Consider the following 25,219-nt stretch of genomic DNA (forward strand, 5'->3'; position numbering starts at 1 on the left):
ATGAACTCCCATTTTTACCCCGTATACAGATTGCAGAATCACATCGGTTACACATCCACTTTTTTACTTACTGCCATACTAGTGTATGTTGTATTCTGCTGCCCTTCCTATCCTCTGCTATCCCCCCTCCCCTCCCCTCCCATCTTCTCTCTCTACCCCATCTACTGTAATTCATTTCTCTCTCTTGTTTTTTTCCCCTTTCCCCTCACTTCCTCTTATATGTAATTTTGTATAACAATGAGGGTCTCCTTCCTTTACCATGCAATTTCCCTTCTCTCTCCATTTCCCTCCCCCATCTCGTCCCTGTTTAATGGTGATCTTCTTCCCATGCTCTTCCTCCCTGCTCTGTTCTTAGTTGCCCTCCTTATATCAAAGAAGACATCTGGCATTTGTTCTTTAGGGATTGGCTAGCTTCACTTAGCATAATCTGCTCTAATGCCATCCATTTCCCTGAAAATGCCATGATTCTGTCATTTTTTAGTGCTGAGTAATACTCTATTGTGTATAAATGCCACATTTTTTTTTTATCCATTCATCTATTGAAGGGCATCTAGGTTGTTTCCAGTCTAGCTATTGTGAATTGTGCTGCTATGAACATCAATGTAGCAGTATCCCTATAGTACGCTCTTTTAAGGTCTTAAGGGAAGAGTCTGAGAAGGGGAATAGCTGGGTCAAATGGTGGTTCCATTCCCAGCTTTCCCAGGAATCTCCATACTGCTTTCCAAATTGGCCGCACCAATTTGCAGTCCCACCAGCAATGTACAAGTGTACCCTTTTTCCCACATCCTCGCCAGCACTTGTTGTTGTTTGACTTCCTAATGGCTGCCAATCTTACTGGAGTGAGATGGTATCTTAGGGTGGTTTTGATTTGCATTTCTCTGACTGCTAGAGATGGTGAGCATTTTTTCATGTACTTGTTGATTGATTGTATGTCCTCCTCTGAGAAGTGTCTGTTCAGGTCCTTGGCCCATTTGTTGATTGGGTTATTTGTTTTCTTATTGTTTAATTTTTTGGGTTCTTTGTATACTCTGGATATTAGGGCTCTATCTGAAGTGTGAGGAGTAAAAATTTGTTCCCAGGATGTAGGCTCCCTATTTACCTCTCTTATTGTTTCTCTTGCTGAGAAAAAACTTTTTAGTTTGAGTAAGTCCCATTTGTTGATTCTTGTTTTTAACTCTTTTGCTATGGGTGTCCTATTAAGGAATTTGGAGCCCAACCCCACAATATGTAGATTGGAGCCAACTTCTTCTTCTATCAGATGCAGAGTCTCTGTTTTGATATCAAGCTCCTTGATCCATTTTGAGTTAACTTTTGTGCATGGCGAAAGAAAGGGATTCGTATTCATTTTGTTGCATATGGATTTCCAGTTTTCCCAGCACCATTTGTTGAAGATGCTATCCTTTCTCCATTGCATACTTTTAGCCCCTTTGTCAAATATAAGATAATTGTAATTTTGTGACTTGGTCTCTGTGTCCTCTATTCTGTACCATTGGTCCACCTGCCTGTTTTGGTACCAGTACCATGCTGTTTTTGTTACTATTGCTCTGTAGTATAGTTTGACGTCTGGTATCGCTATACCGCCTGATTCACTCTTCCTGCTTAGAATTGCTTTTGCTATTCTGGGTCTTTTATTTTTCCATATGAATTTCATGATTGCTTTATCTATTTCTACAAGAAATGCTATTGGGATTTTGATTGGCATTGCATTAAACCTATAGAGAACTTTTGGTAAAATTGTCATTTTGATGATGTTAGTACTGCCTATCCATGAACATGGTATATTTTTCCATCTTCTAAGATGTTCTTCTATTTCTCTCTTTAGGGTTCTGTAGTTTTCATTGTAAAAATCTTTCACCTCTTTTGTTAGGTTGATTCCCAAGTATTTTATTTTATTTTTTTGAGGATATTGTGAATGGGGTGGTTTTCCTCATTTCCATTTCAGAAGATTTGTCGCTGATATACAGGAATGCCTTTGATTTATGCATGTTGATTTTATATCCTGCCACTTTGCTGAATTCATTTATTAGCTCTAGTAGTTTCTTTGTAGACCCTTTTGGGTCTTCTAGGTATCAGACATGTCACCTGCAAATAGTGATAATTTAAGTTTTTCTTTTCCTATCTTTATGCCTTTAATTTCTTTCATCTGTCTAATTTCTTTGGCCAGTATTTCAAGAACTATATTGAATAGAAGTGGTGATAGAGGGCATTCCTGTCTTGTTCCAGATTTTAGAGGGAATGCCTTCAATTTTTCTCCATTCAGAATGATGCTAGCCTGAGGCTTAGCATAGATAGCTTTTACAATGTTGAGGTAAGTTCCTGTTATCCCTAGTTTTTCTAGTGTTTTGAACATAAAGAGATGCTGTACTTTGTCAAATGCTTTTTCTGTGTCTATCAAGATGATCATATGGTTCTTATCTTTAAGTCTATTGATGTGGTGAATAACATTTATTGATTTCTGTATATTGAACCAGCCTTGCATCCCAGGGATGAATCCTACTTGATCATAGTGCACAATTTTTTGATATGTTTTTGTATCTGATTCACCAGAATTTTATTGAGGATTTTTGCATCTAGGTTCATTAGAGATATTGGTCTGTAGTTTTCTTTCTTTGAGGTGTCTTTGTCTGGTTTTGGAATCAGGGTGATGTTGGCCTCATAGAATGAATTTGGAAGAGCTCCCTCTTTTTCTATCTCCTGAAATAACTTGAAAAGTATTGGTATTAATTCTTCTTTAAAGGTTTTGTAAAACTCCGCTGTATACCCATCTGGTCCTGGGCTTTTCTTGGTTGGTAGTCTTTTGATGGCTTCTTCTATTTCATCCATTGATATTGGTCTGTTCAAATTGTGTGTATCCTCCTGACTCAATCTGGGCAAATCATATGACTTAAGAAATTTATTGATGTCTTCACTATCTTCTATTTTATTGGAATATACGTTTTCAAAAATAATTTCTAATTATCTTCTGTATTTCTGTAGCATCTGTTGTGATATTGCCTTTTTCATCCCGTATGTTAGTAATTTGAGTTCTCTCTCTTCTTCTCTTTGTTAGCATGGCTAAGGGTCTGTCAATCTTATTTATTTTTTCGAAGAACCAACTTTTAGTTTTGTCAATTTTTTCAATAGTTTCTTATGTTTCAATTTCGTTGGTTTCCACTCTGATTTTAATTATTTCCTGCCTTCTGCTACATTTGCTCTTGCTTTTCTAGGGCTTTGAGATGAAATGTGAGATCATTTAGTTGTTGTTTTTTTCTTTTTTTGAGGAATGACCTCTAGGCAATGAATTTCCCTCTTAAAACTGCTTTCATTGTGTCCCATAGATTCCGATATGTTGTGTCTGTATTTTCATTTATCTCTAAGAATTTTTTGATTTCCTCCTTTATGTCTTCTGTAACCCATTGATCATTCAGTAACATATTGTTCATTTTCCAAGTGATGTAGAATTTTTCCTTCCTTTTTTTATCATTGATTTCCAGTTTCATTCCATTATGATCAGATAAAATGCATGGCATTATCTCCACACCTTTATATTTACTAAGGGTTGCCCTATGGCATAATATATGGTCTATTTTTGAGAAGGATCCATGTGCTGCTGAGAAAAAAGTATATCCACTTGATGATGGTTGATATATTCTATATATGTTAGTCAAGTCTAGGTTATTGATTGTTTTGTTTGGAGGATCTGTCCAATGGTGAGAGAGGTGTGTTGAAGTCACCCATAATTATTGTGTTGTGGTCTATTTGATTCTTGAACTTGAGGAGAGTTTTTTTTTATGAATGTTGCAGCACCATTATTTGGTGCATAAATATTGATAATTGTTATGTCTTGTTGGTGAATGGTTCCTTTTAACAGTATATAATGTCCTTCCTTATCCCTTTTGATTAACTTAGTCTTGAAGTCAATTTTATTCGATATGAGGATGGCCACCCCTGCTTGCTTCTGAGGACCGTGTGCGTGGTATGATTTTTCCCAACCTTTCACCTTCAGCCTTTGTATGTCTTTTCCAATCAGATGTGTCTCCTGGAGGCAGCATATTGTTGGATTTGTTTTTGAAATCCATGTTACCAGCCTATGTCACTTTATTGGTGAGTTTAAGCCATTAATATTTAGGATTACTATTGATATACGGTTTGTACTTCCAGCCATGGTTGATTATTTATCTTTTTTTAAAATTTGGTTTGTTTATCCATGATTAGCTTTTTTTTTTAATTTGGTTTATAGTTTCCTTCATTTCTAGGATTACTGTTTGATTTTTTAAATAATCTCTATCTCCTGGTAAAGTTGCTTATTTGCTTCTTTTATCTGTTTATGTCATTCATTTTCAATGTGTTCTTTCATTGTTTGAATTTTCTGTCTCATGTCCTCTTTAAGATTCCATTCCATCTGTCTAAGGTATTCCTTGAGTTCTTCATTTGACCATTTTTCTGATGCCTCTAGGTTCTCCTGTGTATTTAGGCTGTCCTGCATTGTTTGTACTCCTTTTCTTCCTTGCTTTTTCATGCTGCTCATGTTACTTCCAGTTCTGTTTGACTGCTGATTTACTGTTTATTCCTATAAATTTATTTGGTTTTGTGTATCTCCAGAGTCTCTGTTTTGTGATGGGAGACTATGACTAGAGATGATGAATTTTATTGCACTTTAATGCAGATTCATTCGTTTCCTAAACTGTGTACGGATTCTGATGGCATATAGCGGTCTGTGGTTTGGTCTTGGGACTTATGTTTAGGTCGAGTGATGTGATGGTATTGAGGTTGGTATATCTCAGCAACCTTGGAAGATTGCTCTACTGACAAGGGATATTAACAGGAGAATGGTCCGGAGTATTTGGGGGTAGCTAGGGAATTGGTAGCCCTATATAACGCCTTGGAACATTTACCTATACACATTTAGTAAATTACACATAAACAGCGTCGTGATGCTTGGGAAGAAAGGTATTAGAAGGGGAGGGAAGAAGTCACTAAAGGGAATGAGAGTAAACAGGTAGAATTCAAGGAAAGTGGAATAAGGAAATTGAAAAGACAAAATAAAAAATAAAAAAAAATATAACTTTTAAAATAATAATAATAAAAAAAGAATTAAAAAAATAATAATAATAAAAATTGGGCTGGGGATGTGGCTCAAGAGGTAGCATGCTTGCCTGGCATGCGTGTGGCCTGGGTTCAATCCTCAGCACCACATACAAACAAAGATATTGTGTCCGCCGAAAACAAAAAATAAATATTAAAAAATTCTCTATGTCTCTGTCTCTCTCTCTCTCTCTCTCTCTCTCACACACACTCTCTGTTTAAAAAAAAAAAAATTAAAAATGCAGTCTTAGAGTTCGATTAACTTCTCTTCCAGTAGGTGGAGCTGTGCCCAGCGGGCCAAGCTTCTCCTCTCAATATGCAGGAACCAATTATTGTGAAGCGGCTCCTCCTCCCCCACTGGGCGGCTCTCCAATCCTGAGTGTCTAGGGCCTTTTCTTGTGTCTAGTCACTTCCCCACTTTTCCTCCAGACAGGCCCCGTTCACCAGTGATGCTCACCACAATACTGGCTACACACCAGGTCTGCTGCTCCAGAGAGCCCTATTTTCTTGAACCACTGGGCACACTCTCCCTGCTTGCCATTCCCCCAGACCCTAAGGTTGTGGAGCATGGGGCTGAGAACTGTCAGCGTATTTTGCCTGCCCTCCAGTAGCCACGCCCCCGGGAGCTGATGCAAGAGACCTCAGTTGTCAGTGCTGGTGGGAGCAGTAGCCTGGGGTCCCACGCTGCTCCTGATTCCCTCGGTCTGACTATCGAGCTCACGGGAGAGCTGGGAGGGGCCCTTGAGGTTTCCCTGCTGTGTGTTTAGGAAGGGCTAGGGGGTTACTCACCTGCAGCTGCCTGTTTCAATGAAGTTATCTCCTCCGCCGCATTCTGGTGATGTCAGTTCTCTGCCATGGTGATGACCCATGCGAATGGTGGCCGTTCCTTCCCTTTGCCGGGTGTCCAATGCAACGGGTGGGTTCCGACCGGCTCTCCCAAGCCTCGTCTCAATCGTGTGACTGCTGCCTATGAAGGCTCGGTTGGTATTAATCTCAAAAGGTTCATGGAGGAGCTGATGAGTTGTTTCTCTATTCAGTGGGAGCGTTTGTAGCACTGAGTCCCAGCGGTTTGGCTGTGAGACGCAGGCTTACAGGAGCCTGAATTCTCCCGCTCTGGGCTGGGTGTGTGTTCTGAGGGGTGCAGACTGTTCGCCCCAGGTCCACGTAAGCACAGCATTGCCTAGTGATCCTGAGCAAACAGCATTCAGATGGTTTAAGACTCCCTTTGTCTGCGCAGCTGAAGAGGTCAGAGAATTGATCTCTCCGCATCTGACGCCATGTTCAGATTTTTGAAATTTGATAAGAATACCATTCAAACTTCTGGTTTGATATTAAACAACATGCATTATAAAATCATATGTTTATTAATTATTATTTTTTCTTATCAGTTGGTTTAATCTGGTCTGGAGTAAACCACTTGCAAATTCAAATTGTTCTTTTCATTTACTCATGCAAGATGAGCCCAATCTCCAACTACCACATTGTGACAATCCAAGTGAAATATTTTGTGTGAGGGGAGTTTATTAAATACATATGCAAAGGTTTCATTCTGAGGAAGGATGACAGCTAATCCTCTATGTTCTGCCATAAGAGTTGAACAAAATATAGATGTTCATAAGAAAAGCAGTTCAGAAAACACAGCATTGTTTACATAAAACTACTTTGGCACCATGAGCCTCTTATTCCTTTGGTTGTTGAGACTGTTCTAAAATTCTGAGCAAAGGGACAAATTTTTCAATAGGCCTTTCTAAGTATAGGTATTATGAGGAAGGCTAATGTTATCTCTCTTCTTCACAGGAAGCAGTACAGCTTTGTTAGAACATATACAAAGAAGTTAGGGATGACCAAGGAGTACATCTTACTCCTGTACTTACCAATGAGAATGGTGTGCTCTGCTGTTGCTTTTCTGAGTAGTTCAGTTCTAGTATTGGGATGCTGGGGTATGACAAATTGCACACAGTATAAGTTTTGATGATCAAATTATGGAATATATAATATATATATATATATATATATATATATATATAGAGAGAGAGAGAGAGAGAGAGAGAGATGTGGATATACATATATTTCAATAGCAAAGTTTAGATAAATCAAAACATAACAAGGACAATCTCAGCAACTTAGCTAGAACCTGTCTCAAAATAAGTATAAACATACTGAGGATATAGTCCAGTAGTAATGTATCCCTCAGTTCAACTAGCATTAATAATAATAATAATAATAATAATAATAATAAAAACAAGGTAAGGATGAAAGAAAGTGAAAATGAAAATTAGCTTAGCTCAGGAAGATATGATGTCTCTATAGACAATATTTGCTCTTCTGCAGGAAAATGGCCTAAAGATATTTGATTATGAGAATCATTCCACCTATCAATCACCAGCATCTGGGAAGACTTTACCACACAGTATTTCAGGCAGGGGCTGAGGATGCACTTTGAGGATAAGGTAGGTAGCCAAGAGCCTCTGCCACTGACATATTCCCCACTTGGAATGGCCAATATGATTGAGGGCATACTGCCCCAGAGGAGGGCTTGGGCCTGCAGACTCCAGAGATTGCCCAGAGTTCAAATCTGCTAGCTTCTGTTCCTGCCAGAGCCAGTCTCATGGTTCCAAAAGTCTTTCTCCTCCAGCCTTCCTCCCCAGGCCACTGCACACTCACCATTTCCTGATGCTCGGGAGTCAGGCCTGATCCCTAGGGATCTTCAGCACCTGCACAGCAGAGCAACCTGGTACTCAAAGCATGAGACCCAAGTCCAGCCAAATGGCAGAAATGGAGGACTCAGGAGAAAAGGAGTGATCAGGAAGCCCACCACTTCCTCCCTGCTGACACTCAGGATTGGATAGTTCTCACTAAGTACTCTTGATTGGACAAGGCTTCAGACCATGCCCTGTGAATCTGAGACCAGTGAGCCTTCTTTCTGAGTGACAGGAAATATTATCCAATCCAGGCATGAATACTGTTAGAATGACAGGTTCTTGGGTGTAGCTATTTTTTTTCCAAATGTACCCCAGAACCCAGAGACTCAGACTGCTATTTTAAGGCTAGGTTTCCTTCCAGAAGTGGGATCTAGCCCAACCAGCAGAACATTTTCATTTAAACTTACATATATAAGGTAATTTAAATTTATGGATTAAATATGTTTGTATATTATTCAGGAATGAAAAAATAATAATGAAAATCGTTATAAAATTTTATTTAACTTTTTCTGATCTCTGTTCTTTTTAGGTGACAGATTAAACTTTGAACTGGGAAGCAAGTCCCTAAAGCAACAATGCCCAATGAAAACAACACATAAGACACAAGGGCATTTTAAGTATTTCCAGTATATACATTAATAACATAAAAAGAAAGAGTTGAAATTGACATTAATGCTGGGTTATGTTTAACCCAGCATATACAGAATACTACATTTATGTGACTAATATAATGTCATAACCTCAAGTTTGAGCCTTTCCATCATATCTGAGTTCACGGTACCCACATTACAATTTGAGAGCTATAGGTCACCTGAGTTTCTAGTATTAAGGTTAGGTGAAGCATTAGCATTAGGGGGAGGGAGGAGGGAAAGCGGTCAGGTGCCAGTCAGGTACAAGTTCTTTTGTGTTTCTTTGCTTTAGCTAATTTTAAATGACAAAAACTTATGGAAAAGATCTTATTTACCTTATTCTTTAAATTTACCTCAAAGACAAATACCAGCTATAATTTATCTCAACATCCCTTTACATGTAAAAATATATGTTGATATTGAATATATGAGAAGTTTAATCAGGGTTTATTAATTATAGAACAGGCTGATACAGAGGAATGTAATCGTCTTCAATCTTACATTTTTGAAACATAGAGGGACTTTGGCTATAAAGACATACAACAGATTTTTTTTTAATAGAGGGCATAGAGAATAGGGAGACCAAGGTGGGACATATAATTACTTACAGTACCATGAAACATCAGAGAATTGGAATCTGGATTTAAGAAAAGGAAGATTTGACATATTGTATTTGGCATATGAGTGACATCAGTGTGAAAAACCAGCCTCTATCTCAGAGCAAAGCCTGTCCAAGGAAGGGTCATCACCTTTGTCCTTAGAAAGACCCACAGAGCACTCCTAGGCACATTCCCACCCTGCCAAGTTGTTTATCTACAAATAACAGGAGAGATATTCTACACCAGGTGTCCCTGACTCAGGCTAGGTGGGGATCCATAGCAACCCCCTAGTAGCCACCAATCAGCATGAGACAGGGAAATACCTGGGATGCCAGATGACCCTCCCAGTAGTTTATGGTGGTTGATAATATGTTGGGAAACCATGTAGTTCAGCATGAACACCCCTCTTGACTTAAACCAATTCAGTTCAAATGAATCCCCCTCTTGTAACCAATCACCCCTACCCAACTTGTTTCCACCAGTGAATGTGCTAATCATGTTATTTATTTTGTTATTTGATTTTCCCACGGTGTGTGAAGATTTGCTAAGAGATGCTATGATGTATGTGGGGGTCCCTGACTTCTCCAAAGAATGTATAAAACTGCTGCAAACCCTGGGCTTGGGGCCTCTTAGCGTCACCAGTTGCTGTGTGTGTGCGTGGAGGACCAAGCTAGCTCATAATAAACACCTCTTTGCTGTTTACATCGATCTTGGTCTCTGGTGGTCTTTTGGGGGTCCCGAATTCGAGCATAAGAAGTGCCCGTGATGAGAAGGTTATAAGATTCTGAAAGAAAATTGATAGTGTGTCAGATAATAGTTAAACATTATCCTCAAGGTGTTTGTCAGCTGTGGAAGCACAGCACCTACTTATATGAATATCCCCCATTAAGCCATTATCCAACTGCCAATTTTATAGATGAGAAAAATATAGGCTTCTAGATATCAAATCTCAGCAGCATGTGTAAGAACAAAGGAATGCCCATGATAGAACTTTATGAAATCTCTTCTTGCATTCTGAAAATTTGGTTTGCTTCTTATTTAGGGGTTGTCTGTCTAGAGAATTATCATTTCTTCTCTATTTTAAAGAGAGAGCCTAGTGAAGACATCACAGTAGTTCCCTTTGACTTGAGAGACTATTATTTATTCTTTTTTCACATTAAGGAAATTTTTAGTAACAAGTCTGTGTCAACCCAGGTTTTTTTTTTAACTTCATTCATTCATTTATTTATTTTTATTTTTATTTTTTAATTGAGTTTTTAAAAAAATGAATGACAGCAGAATGCATTACAATTCTTATTACATGTATATAGCACAATTTTTCATATCTCTGGTTGTATATAAAGTATGTTGACACCAATTCGTGTCTTCATGCATGTACTTTGGATGATGATGTCTATCACATACCACTATCCTTGCTAATCCCCTGCCCCCTCCATTTCCCTCCCACCCCTCTGCCTTATTTAGAATTCATCTATTCCTACCCTCTCCCTACCCCACTATGAGTCAGCCTCCTCATATCAGAGAAAACATTCTGCATTTGTTCTTTTGGGATTGGCTAATTTCACTTAGCATTATCTTCTCCAGTGCCATCCATTTACCTGCAAATGCCATGATTTTACTGTCTTTTAATGCTGAGTAAAATTCCATTGTGTATATATGCCACATTTTTTAATCTGTTCATCCACTGAAGGGCATCTAGGTTGGCTCCACAGTTTAACTATTGTGACTTGTGCTGCTATAAACATTGAAGTGCCTGTGTCCCTGTAGTATGCTGTTTTTAAATCCTTTGGGTATAGTTCGAGAAGACAGATAGGTGGGTCAAATGGTGGTTCCATTCCCAAATTTCCAAGGAATCTTCATATTGCTTTCCATATGGACTGCACCAATTTGCAGTCCCAGCAGCAATGTTTGAGTGTACCTTTTTCCCCACATCCTCTCCAACACTTATTGTTGTTTGTCTTCATAATAGCTACCCTTCTGACTGGAGTGAGATGATATCTTAGAGTAGTTTTGATTTACATTTCTCTAATTGCTAGAAATGATAAGCATTTTTTCATATATTTGTTGATTGTATAACCTCTTCTGAGAAGTGTCTGTTCAGGTCCTTGGCCCATTTGTTGATTGGGTTATTTGGTTTTTTTGGTGCTTAGCTTTTTGAGTTCTTTATATTCCCAAGAGTTTAGAGCTTTATCTGATGTGTGAGGGGTAAAAATTTTCTTCCAGAATGTAGGCTCTCTGTTCACCTCAATTTTTTTTTCCTGAGAAGAAACTTTTTATTTGATTTCATCCCATTTATTGATTCTTATGTTTAATTATTGCACTATAGGAGTCTTATTAAGGAATTTGGGGCTTAATCCCACATGATGAAGATTAGGGCCTACTTTTTTTTTTTTTTTCTATTAGACACAGAGTCTTTGGTTTAATTCCTAGGTCCTTGATTGGGCAAATGCTTGGAGACTTCAGGGAACAACAAAGCACAATACTTAGTCCAAAATCTGAGTATGACCCAGGGAAGAAAATAATATCTAAATTGCTGAAAAAATAAATGTAACTCAAGCTTGCCAGTTGGAAAATTGAAAAAAAAATGATGTGATTTTATTTGCCACATGGACAAGTGATGACCCAAGGGAAAAAAATAAAAAATAAAAAAGTAAATGCCAATACCAAAAGAATCTTGCCTACAGAGAAACAATTGCAACCAGAGAATTCTTGTGGCAATACAATAAAATGTCCCAAAATGTCCTTTCGAGTGCTTGATTTGTCATCTTCTCCTGGAAGGATGTGAAATGTAAGTCCAAGAACATTTTCCCTAAGCTTTGTCATTTAAAATCCCAAGCCTTAGCCAGAGTTAAGTAACACAAAAGGAACTTGTGCCTGACTGGCACCTCATCCCCCACTTCAATGGGTCAGCTGACCCCAAAGCAATAAGCCCCAGGATATTTCCTGCTTATTTTCCAGTTGGACACTAATGGATCAGTGGATCCAATAAAATGAACTCCAGAAATTATCCTCCTGTACCATCCTAAAAGAAGCACATATAACCCAGACCCTTATTTAACCCACCACCATTTTCTGCCCCAATAAGTCATGCCAGGTGATTGATTGAATTCACCATTGAATGCTGAATAAAGAAAATCTTGCTGATGTGAGGTTCCCTTCTCCCACTTTTGTCATGTGTGTGTCATTTGTGCTAGTACTCCTCAACCCAAAACTATACAAACAGGAATGGTGTTTCAGCCCCTTGTGTATTTGTCAATGTATCACTGCCCACTTTCATGGAGGCTCACAGAAGGCCTGGCAGGTGCCATGGAGAAGACTTGGACCTGGATGGCAGCATTAGAACACTCTTTTCTTCCAACTGAAGTTAATCAATATCGTGAGCCTGCATCCTGGATGGAGGCAGAAAATAACAATCATTACAGAAGATTTAGAGAGCTCAGAACAGTGTAAAACCAAACTGTGTGTCTGGGATCATTAGCTCACTGGTGAGAAATATCTGCAATGGCCACATGATGACAGCCTTTCTCAAACCAAGGTCAACCTGGGTGCTTGCCTTGTTTCCAGGCCAGTCACCTGGAGGCCAGGCATTGGGCATTCACCTGCCTTCTTACCAAACCTACAAAGCCAGTGCCCAGGTGTTTGTTTATTTACATATGTATATAGATACAATATCTTTATTTATTTATTTTTTTGTGGTGCTTAGTTTCAAACCCAGTGCCTCATGCATGCAAAGCAAGTGATCTACCACTGAGCTACAACTCTAATCTCAGGTGTTAATTTTTAATTGCTGCTGAACACTCTGGGCAGGGGAAAAAACAACAGCGTGATGAACTACTGACCCCAGCTGGCTTGTTTTGCTACAGAGCTGATGAGTTTCAAAAGGGAATTATGTGTGAGGTCTTGCTCCCCAAGTTACAATGATGCAAAAATACACATAATACAGAGAACTTATACTTTAAAAGGGCTCAAAGTTTTTCTCTCTTTAAGAAAAAAAAATATTTGGCTATCCTTGTGAGTCTAGGAAAGCTGATTCCAGATTTTCCTTCTTTTGTAAATAACTTCATAGGTTTTAAATAAAAAAAATCAAGACTCTCACTAATCCACTAAAGTACATGCTGTTTTTCCTTGCCTCAGTTAAACATGGGAGGCCTTGTGACTTCTTGCTTCCTGGGATCCCATGCATCATAGCACCCAGCTAAAGCCATAGCTTTTTAAATACATGTTTCATACTTTATCATGTATGAGCATTAAATTATTAATATTCCATTATTACTAATATTTCTATAATAAAATAAAAACTAAGATATTTGTTAATAAGTGGATAAAAATTTTGATTAATATATTGATAACATAAACATGAAACATTTTGAGAATGATGAAAAATACATTTAATGTAATGTCTTCATTATTTTAGCTCTCTATGACTAATAGTAGATAACTCCTTCAATGTTTCTTCATTTTCTTTTGGTCATTTAAATTACAGTTCAGCAAATGTTTTTAAGTACACAAATTCCAGATTTTGTATTTTTAAAGAACAAAAATGAGAGATTTGAGCTCCTGTTGGGATTTTAAACTTCATAAGCCATTTGGGGCATTTTAACACATATTTTTATATATGTACACACAGCCTAATTCTTAGAGAGGGATGACTTGGAGTTATAGTGTACTGTCCTGAGCAAAAGAGAAAATTGCCTTAGGTTATTTCTAATAACTTTCAACTTTTTGAAAAAAAAAATAATTATTTGTCTTAAGAAATAAATTGTATGAAATCAATTATTTATCTTTCTAGCATTCTTCTTCCCTTTTTATTTTATTAAGAAGAAATAATGGGGCTGGGACTGTAGCTCAGTGGTAGAGCACTTGCCTTGCATGTGTGAGGTACTGGGTTCAATCCTCAGCACCACATAAAAATAAATAAATAAAGACATTGTACCAACTACAACTAAAAAAAATAAAAGAAGAAGAGGAAGAAGAAGAAGGAGGAGGAGGAGGAGGAGGAGGAGGAGGAGGAGGAGGAGGAGGAGGAGAAAAAGAAGGAGAAATAATAACACAAAAGAATTCCAAAAAGTTAAGTGGTTCAGTGTGGGTATAAAGGTGTATCTATGATTCTAAAAATAGAAATAAGGATCAAATTATCAGATTTGCCTCAAACAAGAAAGGCACTGACTTATTTCCACCATTCTTCACTAGGTTCCTGAGATTGTGAAAAATCACCAGCTCCCCCGCCCCAAAATTTATTTTGTTTCTCAAAACCAGTTCAAGCTAAAATATACTAGGAGCACTGTAGTTTTAGACAAAAGTGGGTTTCTAAATGATACAAATAATATGAGTTATCTACTTTATTTTGTAGATAGAATTTTTTTCTTTTCTTCTTTTTCTACCTAGATAATCATTCTGTACATATTCTCTTTTAGGCACAGATCTTGAAAGAAAGTTCCAGAAATAAGACATGGATCTTACCTTGATACACAGAGTAATTAAGGCACATACTTGGAGCTTGGCATAAAAAGTGGCATAGAGAAATAAAATAAGTAGAGATCATTGAAAATTATACCTAAGTGCTAAGCAGCACATTCATAGTCTATAACTACATGAAGAGACAAGTAATAATAGCATATTTCATAAATCAGTCACTACTAATATACTAATGCATATTTATCCAGTGGAACCTACTGTCTATTTTGGAGTGGTGTTTTATGTGCCTTCAGTTTTACAGCTACAGCAGGAGATTACCAGGTATCAGTATTACTTGCAGCTGAAGAAAGATATCTTGGAGGGAAACATTCCTTGTACCTTGGAACAAGCGATTCAGCTAGCAGGTTTAGCCGTTCAAGCTGATTTTGGTGATTTTGATCAGTATGAATCCCAGGACTTTCTTCAAAAATTTGCCTTGTTTCCTGTGGGATGGTTACAAGATGAAAAAGTATTGGAAGAAGCAACCCAAAAAGTGGCCTTACTACATCAAAAATACAGAGGGCTCACGGCTCCTGATGCTGAAATGCTGTACATGCAGGAGGTAGAGAGAATGGATGGCTATGGAGAAGAGAGCTACCCTGCCAAGGACAGCCAAGGGAGTGACATAGCCATTGGAGCATGTCTTGAAGGTATCTTTGTGAAACACAAGAACGGAAGGCCTCCTGTGATATTTAGGTGGCAGGACATTGCTAACATGTCCCACAACAAGTCCTTTTTTGCATTAGAGCTGGCAAATAAAGAGGAGACCCTCCAGTTTCAAACTGAAGACATGGAAACAGCAAAATATGTATGGAGACTGTGTGTCGCTCGACACAAATTTTACAGATTAAACCAGTGTAACTTGCAAACTCAGACTATCACAGTGAACCCAATCAGGAGGAGGTCATCTTCAAGGTTGTCTCTGCCTAAACTCCAGCCCTATGTGATGCCTCCCCCGCCCCAGCTGCATTATAATGGACATTATACAGAGCCATATGCTTCTTCCCAAGATAACCTCTTTGTGCCCAACCAGAATGGATATTATTGTCACTCCCAGACAAGTTTGGATAGAGCCCAAATTGACCTCAATGGTCGAATCCGTAATGGTAGTGTCTACAGCGCACACAGCACCAGTTCCTTAAATAACCCTCAAGCGTACTTGCAGCCCTCTCCTATGTCCTCCAACCCGAGTATTAGTGGAAGTGATGTTATGAGACCCGACTACATCCCCACTCATCGGCACAGTGCCCTGATACCCCCGTCTTACCGCCCGACCCCAGACTACGAGACTGTGATGAAGCAGCTCAACAGAGGCCTGGTGCATGCCGAAAGGCAGAGCCACTCGCTGACAAACCTCAACATCGGCAATTCCTATGCATACAGCAGGCCGGATGCCCTGGTCTACAGCCAGCCTGAAATTCGGGAGCACGCGCACTTCGCCTCTCCCCAGTCGGCCCACTACCCATTCAATTTGAACTACAGTTTCCACAGCCAGTCTCCCTACCCCTACCCTGCCGAGAGGCGGCCCGTGGTGGGCGCTGTCAGCGTGCCCGAGCTGACCAACGTGCAGCTCCAGGCGCAGGACTACCCGGCTCCCAACATCATGAAAACCCAGGTGTACCGCCCGCCGCCGCCCTACCCGTACCCAAGGCCGGCCAACAGTACCCCAGACCTGTCGCGCCACCTCTACATAAGCAGTAGCAACCCGGATCTCATCACCAGGCGGGTCCACCACTCGGTGCAGACGTTCCAGGAGGACAGCTTGCCCGTGGCCCATTCCCTGCAGGAGGTCAGCGAGCCCCTGACGGCCGCCCGGCATGCCCAGCTGCAGAAGAGGAACAGCATCGAGATCGCGGGGCTCACGCACGGCCTGGAGGGACTGTGGCTCAAGGAGAGGACCATGTCGGCCTCGGCCGCAGACGTGGCGCCGCGCACCCTTGCCGCGGGCCGCCAGCCCAGCGTCTTCGCTGAGCGGACTAAGCCCGACGAGCCCGAAGAGCAGGAAGGTGGGAGATACGGCCACAAGAAGTCTCTCTCGGATGCCACCATGCTGATACACAGCAGCGAGGAGGAGGAGGAGCTGGAGGAAGATGGGGCGCGGGCCCTCCTGGCACGGCCTGAGCCCCGGCAGCCCGCAGCCTACGCCCACGAGCCGCTGCCCGGCTGCCCCTGTGCGGCGGGCACCCCGCTGCCAGGGCCTCTGCATATTCACGAGCCCAAGCCCCACGGGGCAGAGGCGGAGCAGAGGGCGAGGGAAGGTGGCCACGTCCACGCAACCGTGGAAGCCCGGCGGCCCCGAAGGGACGGGCTGTTGACGCCCTCCATGTTCGAGTCTGACCTGACCACATCTGGGCGGTACCGAGCCAGGAGGGACTCTCTGAAGAAGAGGCCGGTGTCAGATCTGCTCTCGGGGAAGAAGAACACTGTGCAAGGGCTCCCGCCCCTGGGGGGAATGAAAAAGACTCGAGTAGATACAAAAAAAATTGGTCCCCTTAAATTGGCTGCCCTCAATGGACTCTCCTTGTCTCGATTGCCTCTACCTGATGAAGGAAAGGAAGTATCCACCAGAGCGACAAATGATGAAAGGTGTAAAATTCTGGAACAGCGGTTAGAACAGGGAATGGTATTCACAGAATACGAAAGAATTCTTAAAAAACGACTAGTTGATGGAGAGTGCTCAATAGCCCGACTCCCAGAAAATGCAGAAAGAAATCGATTCCAAGATGTCCTTCCCTATGATGATGCAAGAGTGGAGCTTGTCCCAACCAAGGAGAACAACACTGGTTACATCAATGCATCACATATCAAGGTCTCTGTCAGTGGAATTGAATGGGATTATATTGCCACACAGGGGCCATTACAGAATACCTGTCAGGATTTTTGGCAGATGGTATGGGAACAGGGAATTGCAATTATAGCAATGGTGACAGCAGAAGAGGAAGGTGGAAGGGAGAAGAGCTTTAGATATTGGCCACGACTTGGTTCCAGGCACAACACTGTCACCTATGGAAGATTTAAGATCACAACCCGGTTCTGCACAGACTCTGGCTGCTATGCCACCACAGGCTTGAAAATGAAGCACCTTCTCACGGGGCAAGAGAGGACAGTGTGGCATCTCCAGTACACAGACTGGCCTGAGCATGGCTGTCCTGAGGACCTCAAGGGATTTTTGTCATACCTTGAGGAGATCCAATCTGTTCGACGTCATACAAATAGTACAAGTGAACCAAAAAGCCCCAACCCTCCTCTGCTGGTCCACTGCAGAACCGGTGTGGTCATTTTGTCAGAGATCATGATTGCTTGTCTGGAACACAATGAGGTCCTGGACATCCCGNTCTAGAGGTGGACAAAATATTTGAAAACAGTTCACAAATAAAGATGTACAAAATACCAGTAAGAAGGAGAAAGAAACCAGTCATCAGAGATATTCAAATTAATATCTTAGTAATATACTGTTACACATCTATTAGATTTGCTAAAATACAAAATGTTAAAAACCTCTCAAGTGGGCATGATTGTGCAGCAACTGGGAATCCCATGTGGAATTTCTGAGAATAAAAAATGGTACCAATATACTGGCATTTTTTATTTTTGTTTCTGAAATTAAGCATAGACACCAAATCTGAGTCCCCAAAATTCCACTCTGAGGTTTTACCCAAGAGAAATGAAAACATAGGTCACAAAAATAGCATTTAGTAATATTTTATTCATAATAACTGAAAACTCTAGTTTGGAGTCTACAGATAGGAAAATAAATACACTCTGGCAAATTTACTTATACACTGAGTAGTATTCAGTAAAGTCCTTTAGTGCATTACTGATGAATGTACCATGAATGAATAACCAAACAGGATAACTAAAGTGTATCTTATATAAAAGAACATAAACCCTGATATGTTTTACATAAAATTCTAGCACAGGAAAGTCATCAGTTAATACTAAATACTGATTGCTTCTGGAGTGATGGGGTTGAAATGGACTGGTATAAAGAATTGGGGGATTTGGATGCTTATCAGTCATGAAGATACTGCAGTGAGTCAGTTAATGTAAAGGAAAGTTGGAATGAAGGCATATTATTTTAAATGTAAGTGAATCAGATTAACTAATTTTTCAGTATTATTCATAAACCTAAATGAGTTTGATTTTATGGGTAAAAAAATGAAGTGAAAAACAGTTGCATAGGATGGTTTTAAGCACTTTTATGTTAAAGATAAAATCTGAGTTTTAATATATGTGTTGGTTGATATTTGAACAGTAACAATGGACATTGTTTCAAAAAGTGTTCCTAAGGGAAGGATTAAGAGTATGTAGGGTGACTAGGACAAGAGTAAGTGGCATGTGATGGTACAAAAATGCAGTATTATCTATACTCAGACTGAAATGCCAGGGTTTAGAGTAGGAACTGGTGAGGGTGGGCACCCATCCCATACTGTCCCTAGTGAAGTCAAGTCCTGTCACTCTCAATGGCTTACTATTTCCTTGGAGTTGTCCTACCTAAATCTGTATTTTTTTTCCCCACAAATAATTCAGATTTATATTATCATTAAAAGAAGACCTTAAGAGGCTTTCTGTTGGTTTAAAGTAGGGAATTATTATTAATAATTTTACCTCTTCTCCCAAAACCATAGTCCAAACTTGTGGGGCCACCAGAAATTGCTGCAGTGTTCAGAAGGTACTTGAATTGTAGCTCCTTAATCTCCTCACTTCAGTCCTTCGGTCAGTGTTAGGTACTTAGTGCCCTGGCCCTTCCCGTTTCAACACCTCCCACTGGACAGCCAGGCTGAGCTGAAGGGGAGAGTACTGTCCTGGGTTCTGGCTGAAGTGGCCTTATTCAGCTGCTGTTGAGTAGGTGAGGGCAAATCGGTACATTTAGAGTCCTCTCCTTTTCCCTGAGGCTAATTCCTCATAATGGAGAGATCTAAAATGTTACATCTAGGGTTATTTCCCCTAATTACAATATTTTGGGCATTGTTCTGAATCCCATCTCCCTCCTGAAGTGTTTTACTGTTGTGAACACTGTGTGTCATCAGCCATGAGACAGGACTTCCTACATGAGTGTGCACCAGTCTAACTGATTTATCCAGAAACAGCTACCTACGGGGGGCATTCAGAGGGTACTAATGACAGTGGATATTGAAAGTGGACACACTTCTTTCTTAGGAACAAGAGATCAGTTTTAAATCTCAAATTGTTTTAAAAGTTGTGGCTAAAGAATAACAGACTGAAAAGAAAATATTCAGAAAGAGCTTCCCAGATGATTACGTTCCATCTCCCATCTCCATATTGTATAAAAGATGACAATTTTTTTTCCTTCCAATGGTACGTTTTTAAAAAATGCTTCCTGTCAGGCTTACATTTTTGAAGTATCCAATTGACAAGAACAACATATTGTAAAACAAAGATCTAATTAAAGAGTAATATATGATAAAAAAATTGTAATTAATTCCAACCAATAAGATGGATAAATGGGTAAAGGTTATTCACTATGAGTAAAACTACACAAAAATACTATCAAAACTGCCACTCCTGTCAAAATACTTCTGCCTGACCAAAAGACTACTTCTTTGGAACCATTGCTGTAGATATGATTTTTGTAATAAGCATTTTTGTAATAAGAAAATTATGATTTTCTTGCACATTACCTGACATATTTATGCTGCAAATTTACTCCTTTGTCCTAAACATAATTCTGAGAAAGACTCACATCTCTGCTGAATCCTCTGCAAAGCCTTTTCTGAGCTCTTGTCTTCCTCCCAGCACATGTTCCATCTTCCAATTTTACCACCTATATTCTAAAAGGAAACTTTCTAACTTCTAAATTACCTTGACACTTGAGCTCTCTTTTAATTTTTAAGTTTATATCATTTTTATATTAAATACAGTGCTTTCAGTAAAGAATGGCCATTAATATGTTCCTGGTTTATTTAGAAGAATTCTGTTATGTTCTTGGTTTTGTTGACTGTGAAATGAAAAATAGGTTAATACTGTACAGAGTAAAAGGATTGTTTTAAAATTCCAGGCCTTTTAAATTATGTTTTATATTATGTCATTGAGGTATTTATACCAATATAAATATATTTGATAGCACCAGGTGAAAACATTAATAATTGGAAAATAATTTCCTATGCAATACTAAATACAAAATTTACTACTTTTTAATGTTAAAAGTCCTTTAGGACAGTTCACGTTATCAATATTTGTTGTATATATTACATCTAGTTTTAATGTTAAGGCTTATATTTGCTTCTGTTTGAAATAGAAAGTATGTTAAATTTTATTTCTTCAAATGGTGAATGTTAAGATTAGATTAGATTTTCTAGCAGAGGTTTGCATGAAACACTTGTGATATGTTAAGGCAGATCTATCTAAGACTGCAGTTTCTTTTTAATATGATTGCTTTGGTTTTTCTAAAATAAGTGAGGTTTTGTATGATAAAACTATATATATATATGAAAGTCAGATGCAAATTGAATTTTAAAGTTGAAATATAGAGTCCACAGTCATACTTTATTTGACTCACCTAACGATAATATTTTCCAAAACAAATATTTGACAAACATCTGGTAAACAATGTATGAAAAATCCTTTTAAACTTAATGTTAAAGAAACATATCCCATTTTCTAGAGGTGGACAAAATATTTGAAAACAGTTCACAAATAAAGATGTACAAAATACCAGTAAGAAGGAGAAAGAAACCAGTCATCAGAGATATTCAAATTAATATCTTAGTAATATACTGTTACACATCTATTAGATTTGCTAAAATACAAAATGTTAAAAACCTCTCAAGTGGGCATGATTGTGCAGCAACTGGGAATCCCATGTGGAATTTCTGAGAATAAAAAATGGTACCAATATACTGGCATTTTTTATTTTTGTTTCTGAAATTAAGCATAGACACCAAATCTGAGTCCCCAAAATTCCACTCTGAGGTTTTACCCAAGAGAAATGAAAACATAGGTCACAAAAATAGCATTTAGTAATATTTTATTCATAATAACTGAAAACTCTAGTTTGGAGTCTACAGATAGGAAAATAAATACACTCTGGCAAATTTACTTATACACTGAGTAGTATTCAGTAAAGTCCTTTAGTGCATTACTGATGAATGTACCATGAATGAATAACCAAACAGGATAACTAAAGTGTATCTTATATAAAAGAACATAAACCCTGATATGTTTTACATAAAATTCTAGCACAGGAAAGTCATCAGTTAATACTAAATACTGATTGCTTCTGGAGTGATGGGGTTGAAATGGACTGGTATAAAGAATTGGGGGATTTGGATGCTTATCAGTCATGAAGATACAATCATGGGACAGGGGTTTCGTAAGAAATTATGTTCCACTGGGTGTGGTGATACATGCCTCTAATACTAGAAGCTTGGGTGAATGAGGAAAAAGGATCACATTTTTGACACCAGACTCAGCAACTTAGGAAAGTTGTAAGCAACCTAAAGAAACCCTGTCTCAAAATGTAGATAGATAGATAGATAGAATAAAAGAGCTGGGGATGTGGCTTAGTGGTTAAGCATGCCCTTGGGTTCAATCATTAGTACTAAAAAATAAATTAATTAATTAAATTAAATTAAAATTAAAAAAATAATAGAAAAGAAATGACACCCCTCATAGTCTGAAATTGTCCAGAGGATTATCCAAAAAGGAGAAGTTTGAAGGAACTCATGGGGAAGAAGAGAGTCAGAGAAGTTGTCTATTGGAATTATTTTTCCAGGTGATATAGCTATTTGTATGGCAGGGGTTATAGATATCTGAAGGGTAATAGCACCTTGGGATTTCTTAACCACATTTTCTTTTAATTGTACATCAGATGCTAGGTGTCCAAAGTAGGTGAGATGTGAGTGGTTAAATTTTTACTGCTTGTATTTATATTTTTAATATAATTAGTGGTAAATAAATTTGTATTTCTCATTCATGAACTTTTTACCCAATGATTTTATGTCTGTAATGAATATTTAATCCAGGAGCAAGCACATGGAGACCATTCTTGCTAGTTTAAATAATTAATGACAAGGAGAAAAAGAGAACTTTTGGGATTGATAATAATTACGTATATTTTGATAGGAGTTTAGAGTACACAAATAAATAAATCTGCCAAATCTTGGTAAATGTATACTTTAGATCTGTATATTTGTGGTTTCTTTATGTAAGTTTTTATAGCAAGTGAAGAAAATTGAACTGTAGTTAGTGATAGTCATGTTGTAGTATTTAAGGAATAATGAACTGTTTTTTTTTTTTTTTTTTTTTTTGCAGTTCACACTAAAATGCCAAAAATGAAAGAAGTTAATCAATTGAAGACCAGATTCTTGGATGCCTATAAAATTTTAATTTTAGAATCTAGCTTGGGTTATACCAAGATTTATACTAAAAGACAGAGGGCATATGTAGTAGAGTAGGATGCAAAGGAGTTAACCATTCAGATACTGAGAAGTACTGTAAAACAAATTACCTCAGAACACATTGTTTGAAAACCAAACATGTCATAAAATTTATTACAAAACTAATTCAAGTTTTATATTTCAAAATGTTTATGATGAAGTATGAAAAATGACTGTGTGTCAAATTGGCCAGGTGATCAATTCATGACACAATGCTGTTGAATTAGAAATATTATAGACTTACTTTCTTACCAATTCTAAGGTATAATTTTATAAAAACTTTGTCCTATAATTCTTGATGTGACTAATTGATATGAGGGTTTTTTCTGTTATGGGGAAATTCCTTCTGCTATGACAATACATGTGAATTGTTGTCATCATTTCTGTGCTCCAGGAGGGCTCTACTGGATTGCTGGATGGGTAAAACACAAAAGAGGCCTGCAGAGGGTGAAAGGGCATCTCTTTCTCTACAATGATCGTCTTATTGTGGCCAAAATCTAGTAAGTATATTGCACACTATCTTCTATTTATCATTAAATAGAAGAGAGTATGCAGTAAACCTACTAGATTATATCTCCACTAACAAAGATATCCTTTGTACATAATGCTCACAGTAAAAATGCGTGGCCTCCATCACTAGAGTTAATACCTAAAGTGAGCTATATGTTTGGTTTTATTTTCCAAAAAATGATTCAAATTTTCATGTAATCAACACATTTTTATTTAGGCGGTCTTTTTTTTTTTTTTTTGTCATACCCTGAGTAAATATAGGAGATACAGTGAAGAATGTGATGATCTGGTCCCTGTTCTTTTAGGTGTTAAATTTTAACATGATATTATATTTTACATGAATGTGGCAAAATTAGATTATTTGACTTTCTCTGGAGAAAAGAGGGTAACATGTAAAATAAAAGACAGAGGGTGTTTAGAGATATCCAGGGGGAAAATTATTATTTGTTGCAAGCAAGTTACCACTCAGGACCCGAGAAGAAGAATTGTACATCAAATTGTCCCCAAACATAACATTTTATAACTAACCATCTCATGTACTTTCTCTGAGTCAGAATCTAGAAATGTCTAGCAGGGTGGTTCTGGCTCAAATACCAAACGAAATTTGCAGTCATCTCAAGAATCAACAGATGGGTGTATTCTAAGCTCACAAATAAGGGTAATGGCAGCCTCAGCTCCTTACTGGTTATTGGGCCAAGACTTTACTTGCTTCCATGTGAGCCTCTGCACAGTTCTGCTCATAACTTAGTAGGTCACCTTCTTCAAAGTGAAAGAACTTTTTGAAGCAATGTACCACCATTTCTGATGTATGCTCTCGGCCAGACAAACCAAACATGGCACAACATAGAAGGATCCACAGAAGGATAAAATATCAAGAATCAGGGATCATTTCTGGGCCATCTTGAAAGCTTGAAACCACAATGGCTATCATAAGAAACTTGGATTTCATTTTACAGTGTTTTCATTGGAAAGTGTTATAATTCATATCTTGAAACATTTACTCAAGTTAGATAATAATATTTACTGAAGTTATTCAATGTTCCTCAAGTTGGAAAGTGGTCAAGAAGAAATATAGAGTTATTATTAATACAAGGTTATTATCATTGTTCCAATAAGAGAACAAGAACTATATCTGGGTATACAATATGTATAGAAACATTTGGATAAATATGTATTTGGAATGTGTTTTAGGAATACCTAAGAGGATTCATTTGTTTTCCACAATAAATACCAAGGCAGATAATATCCAGCCTAAAGAAAAGGGTCTCTTAATTATCTTTTCTCCTCTTTGTTATTGATCAAAAATAAAGAAACAGTATTTTAACAAATGCATTTGCATAATGAGAATTTAGTCAACAGAGAATAGAAAATGCTTTATTTTTATTTATCTATACCCTCACATCTAAATTATGCCATGGCATTAATAAGTCACAGGCAGGGCTACATCCAAATTTGGCAAAACTTTATAATTAACATGAATGGTCTTATTACAAGTAAACTTAGGATCTTATGGTATGTTAGGGATTAGTTTAAAGATACTAAACATTATTCAGGGTATTATTTTTCTTATTATATAAACAATTTATATTCAGAGAAGTTAAGTGACTTCTCCTAAATTACCAATTTTGTAGTCAGTTAAACCCACACTGGTAAATAGGTCCATTTTATTTCAAAGTATACTCGATAAATCAATATGGAGTTTGCTGTCTGTATTGCTGAATTTTTCTAAATTTCTTAGATGTTGTAAACATGTAAGTTTTTTGTTTGTTTACTTGCTTTTTTTAAACTTTTACTTTGGCTTTCTTCACAGCCCCTCCCCCCCCCCCCTTTTTTTTTTTTTTTTTTGGTACCTGGGATTGAAT

The 25,219-nt window shown here is 38.2% G+C and overlaps 1 protein-coding gene and 1 long non-coding RNA gene across 2 annotated transcripts in view; both read left to right on the forward strand.

Moving 5' to 3' along the window:
• LOC125614750 overlaps positions 1-8,639 on the forward strand; it is a 52,454-nt gene extending 43,815 nt beyond the window's left edge. Inside the window, exons 4-5 of the long non-coding RNA XR_007345319.1 lie at positions 7,396-7,514; positions 8,296-8,639. This is a non-coding gene — a long non-coding RNA (uncharacterized LOC125614750). The remainder of the gene's footprint in view (positions 1-7,395; positions 7,515-8,295) is intronic.
• Positions 8,640-14,641: 6,002 nt separating this feature from the next.
• On the forward strand, positions 14,642-17,788 carry LOC107133563 (tyrosine-protein phosphatase non-receptor type 21). Its single transcript, XM_015475878.2, has one exon. The coding sequence runs from the start codon at positions 14,642-14,644 to the stop codon at positions 17,786-17,788; it is 3,147 nt and encodes a 1,048-aa protein (XP_015331364.1).
• The last annotated feature ends 7,431 nt before the right edge of the window (positions 17,789-25,219 follow it).

Source organism: Marmota marmota, unplaced genomic scaffold (genome assembly GCF_001458135.2).
Source record: "Marmota marmota marmota unplaced genomic scaffold, marMar, whole genome shotgun sequence".
NCBI lineage: Eukaryota > Metazoa > Chordata > Mammalia > Rodentia > Sciuridae > Marmota > Marmota marmota.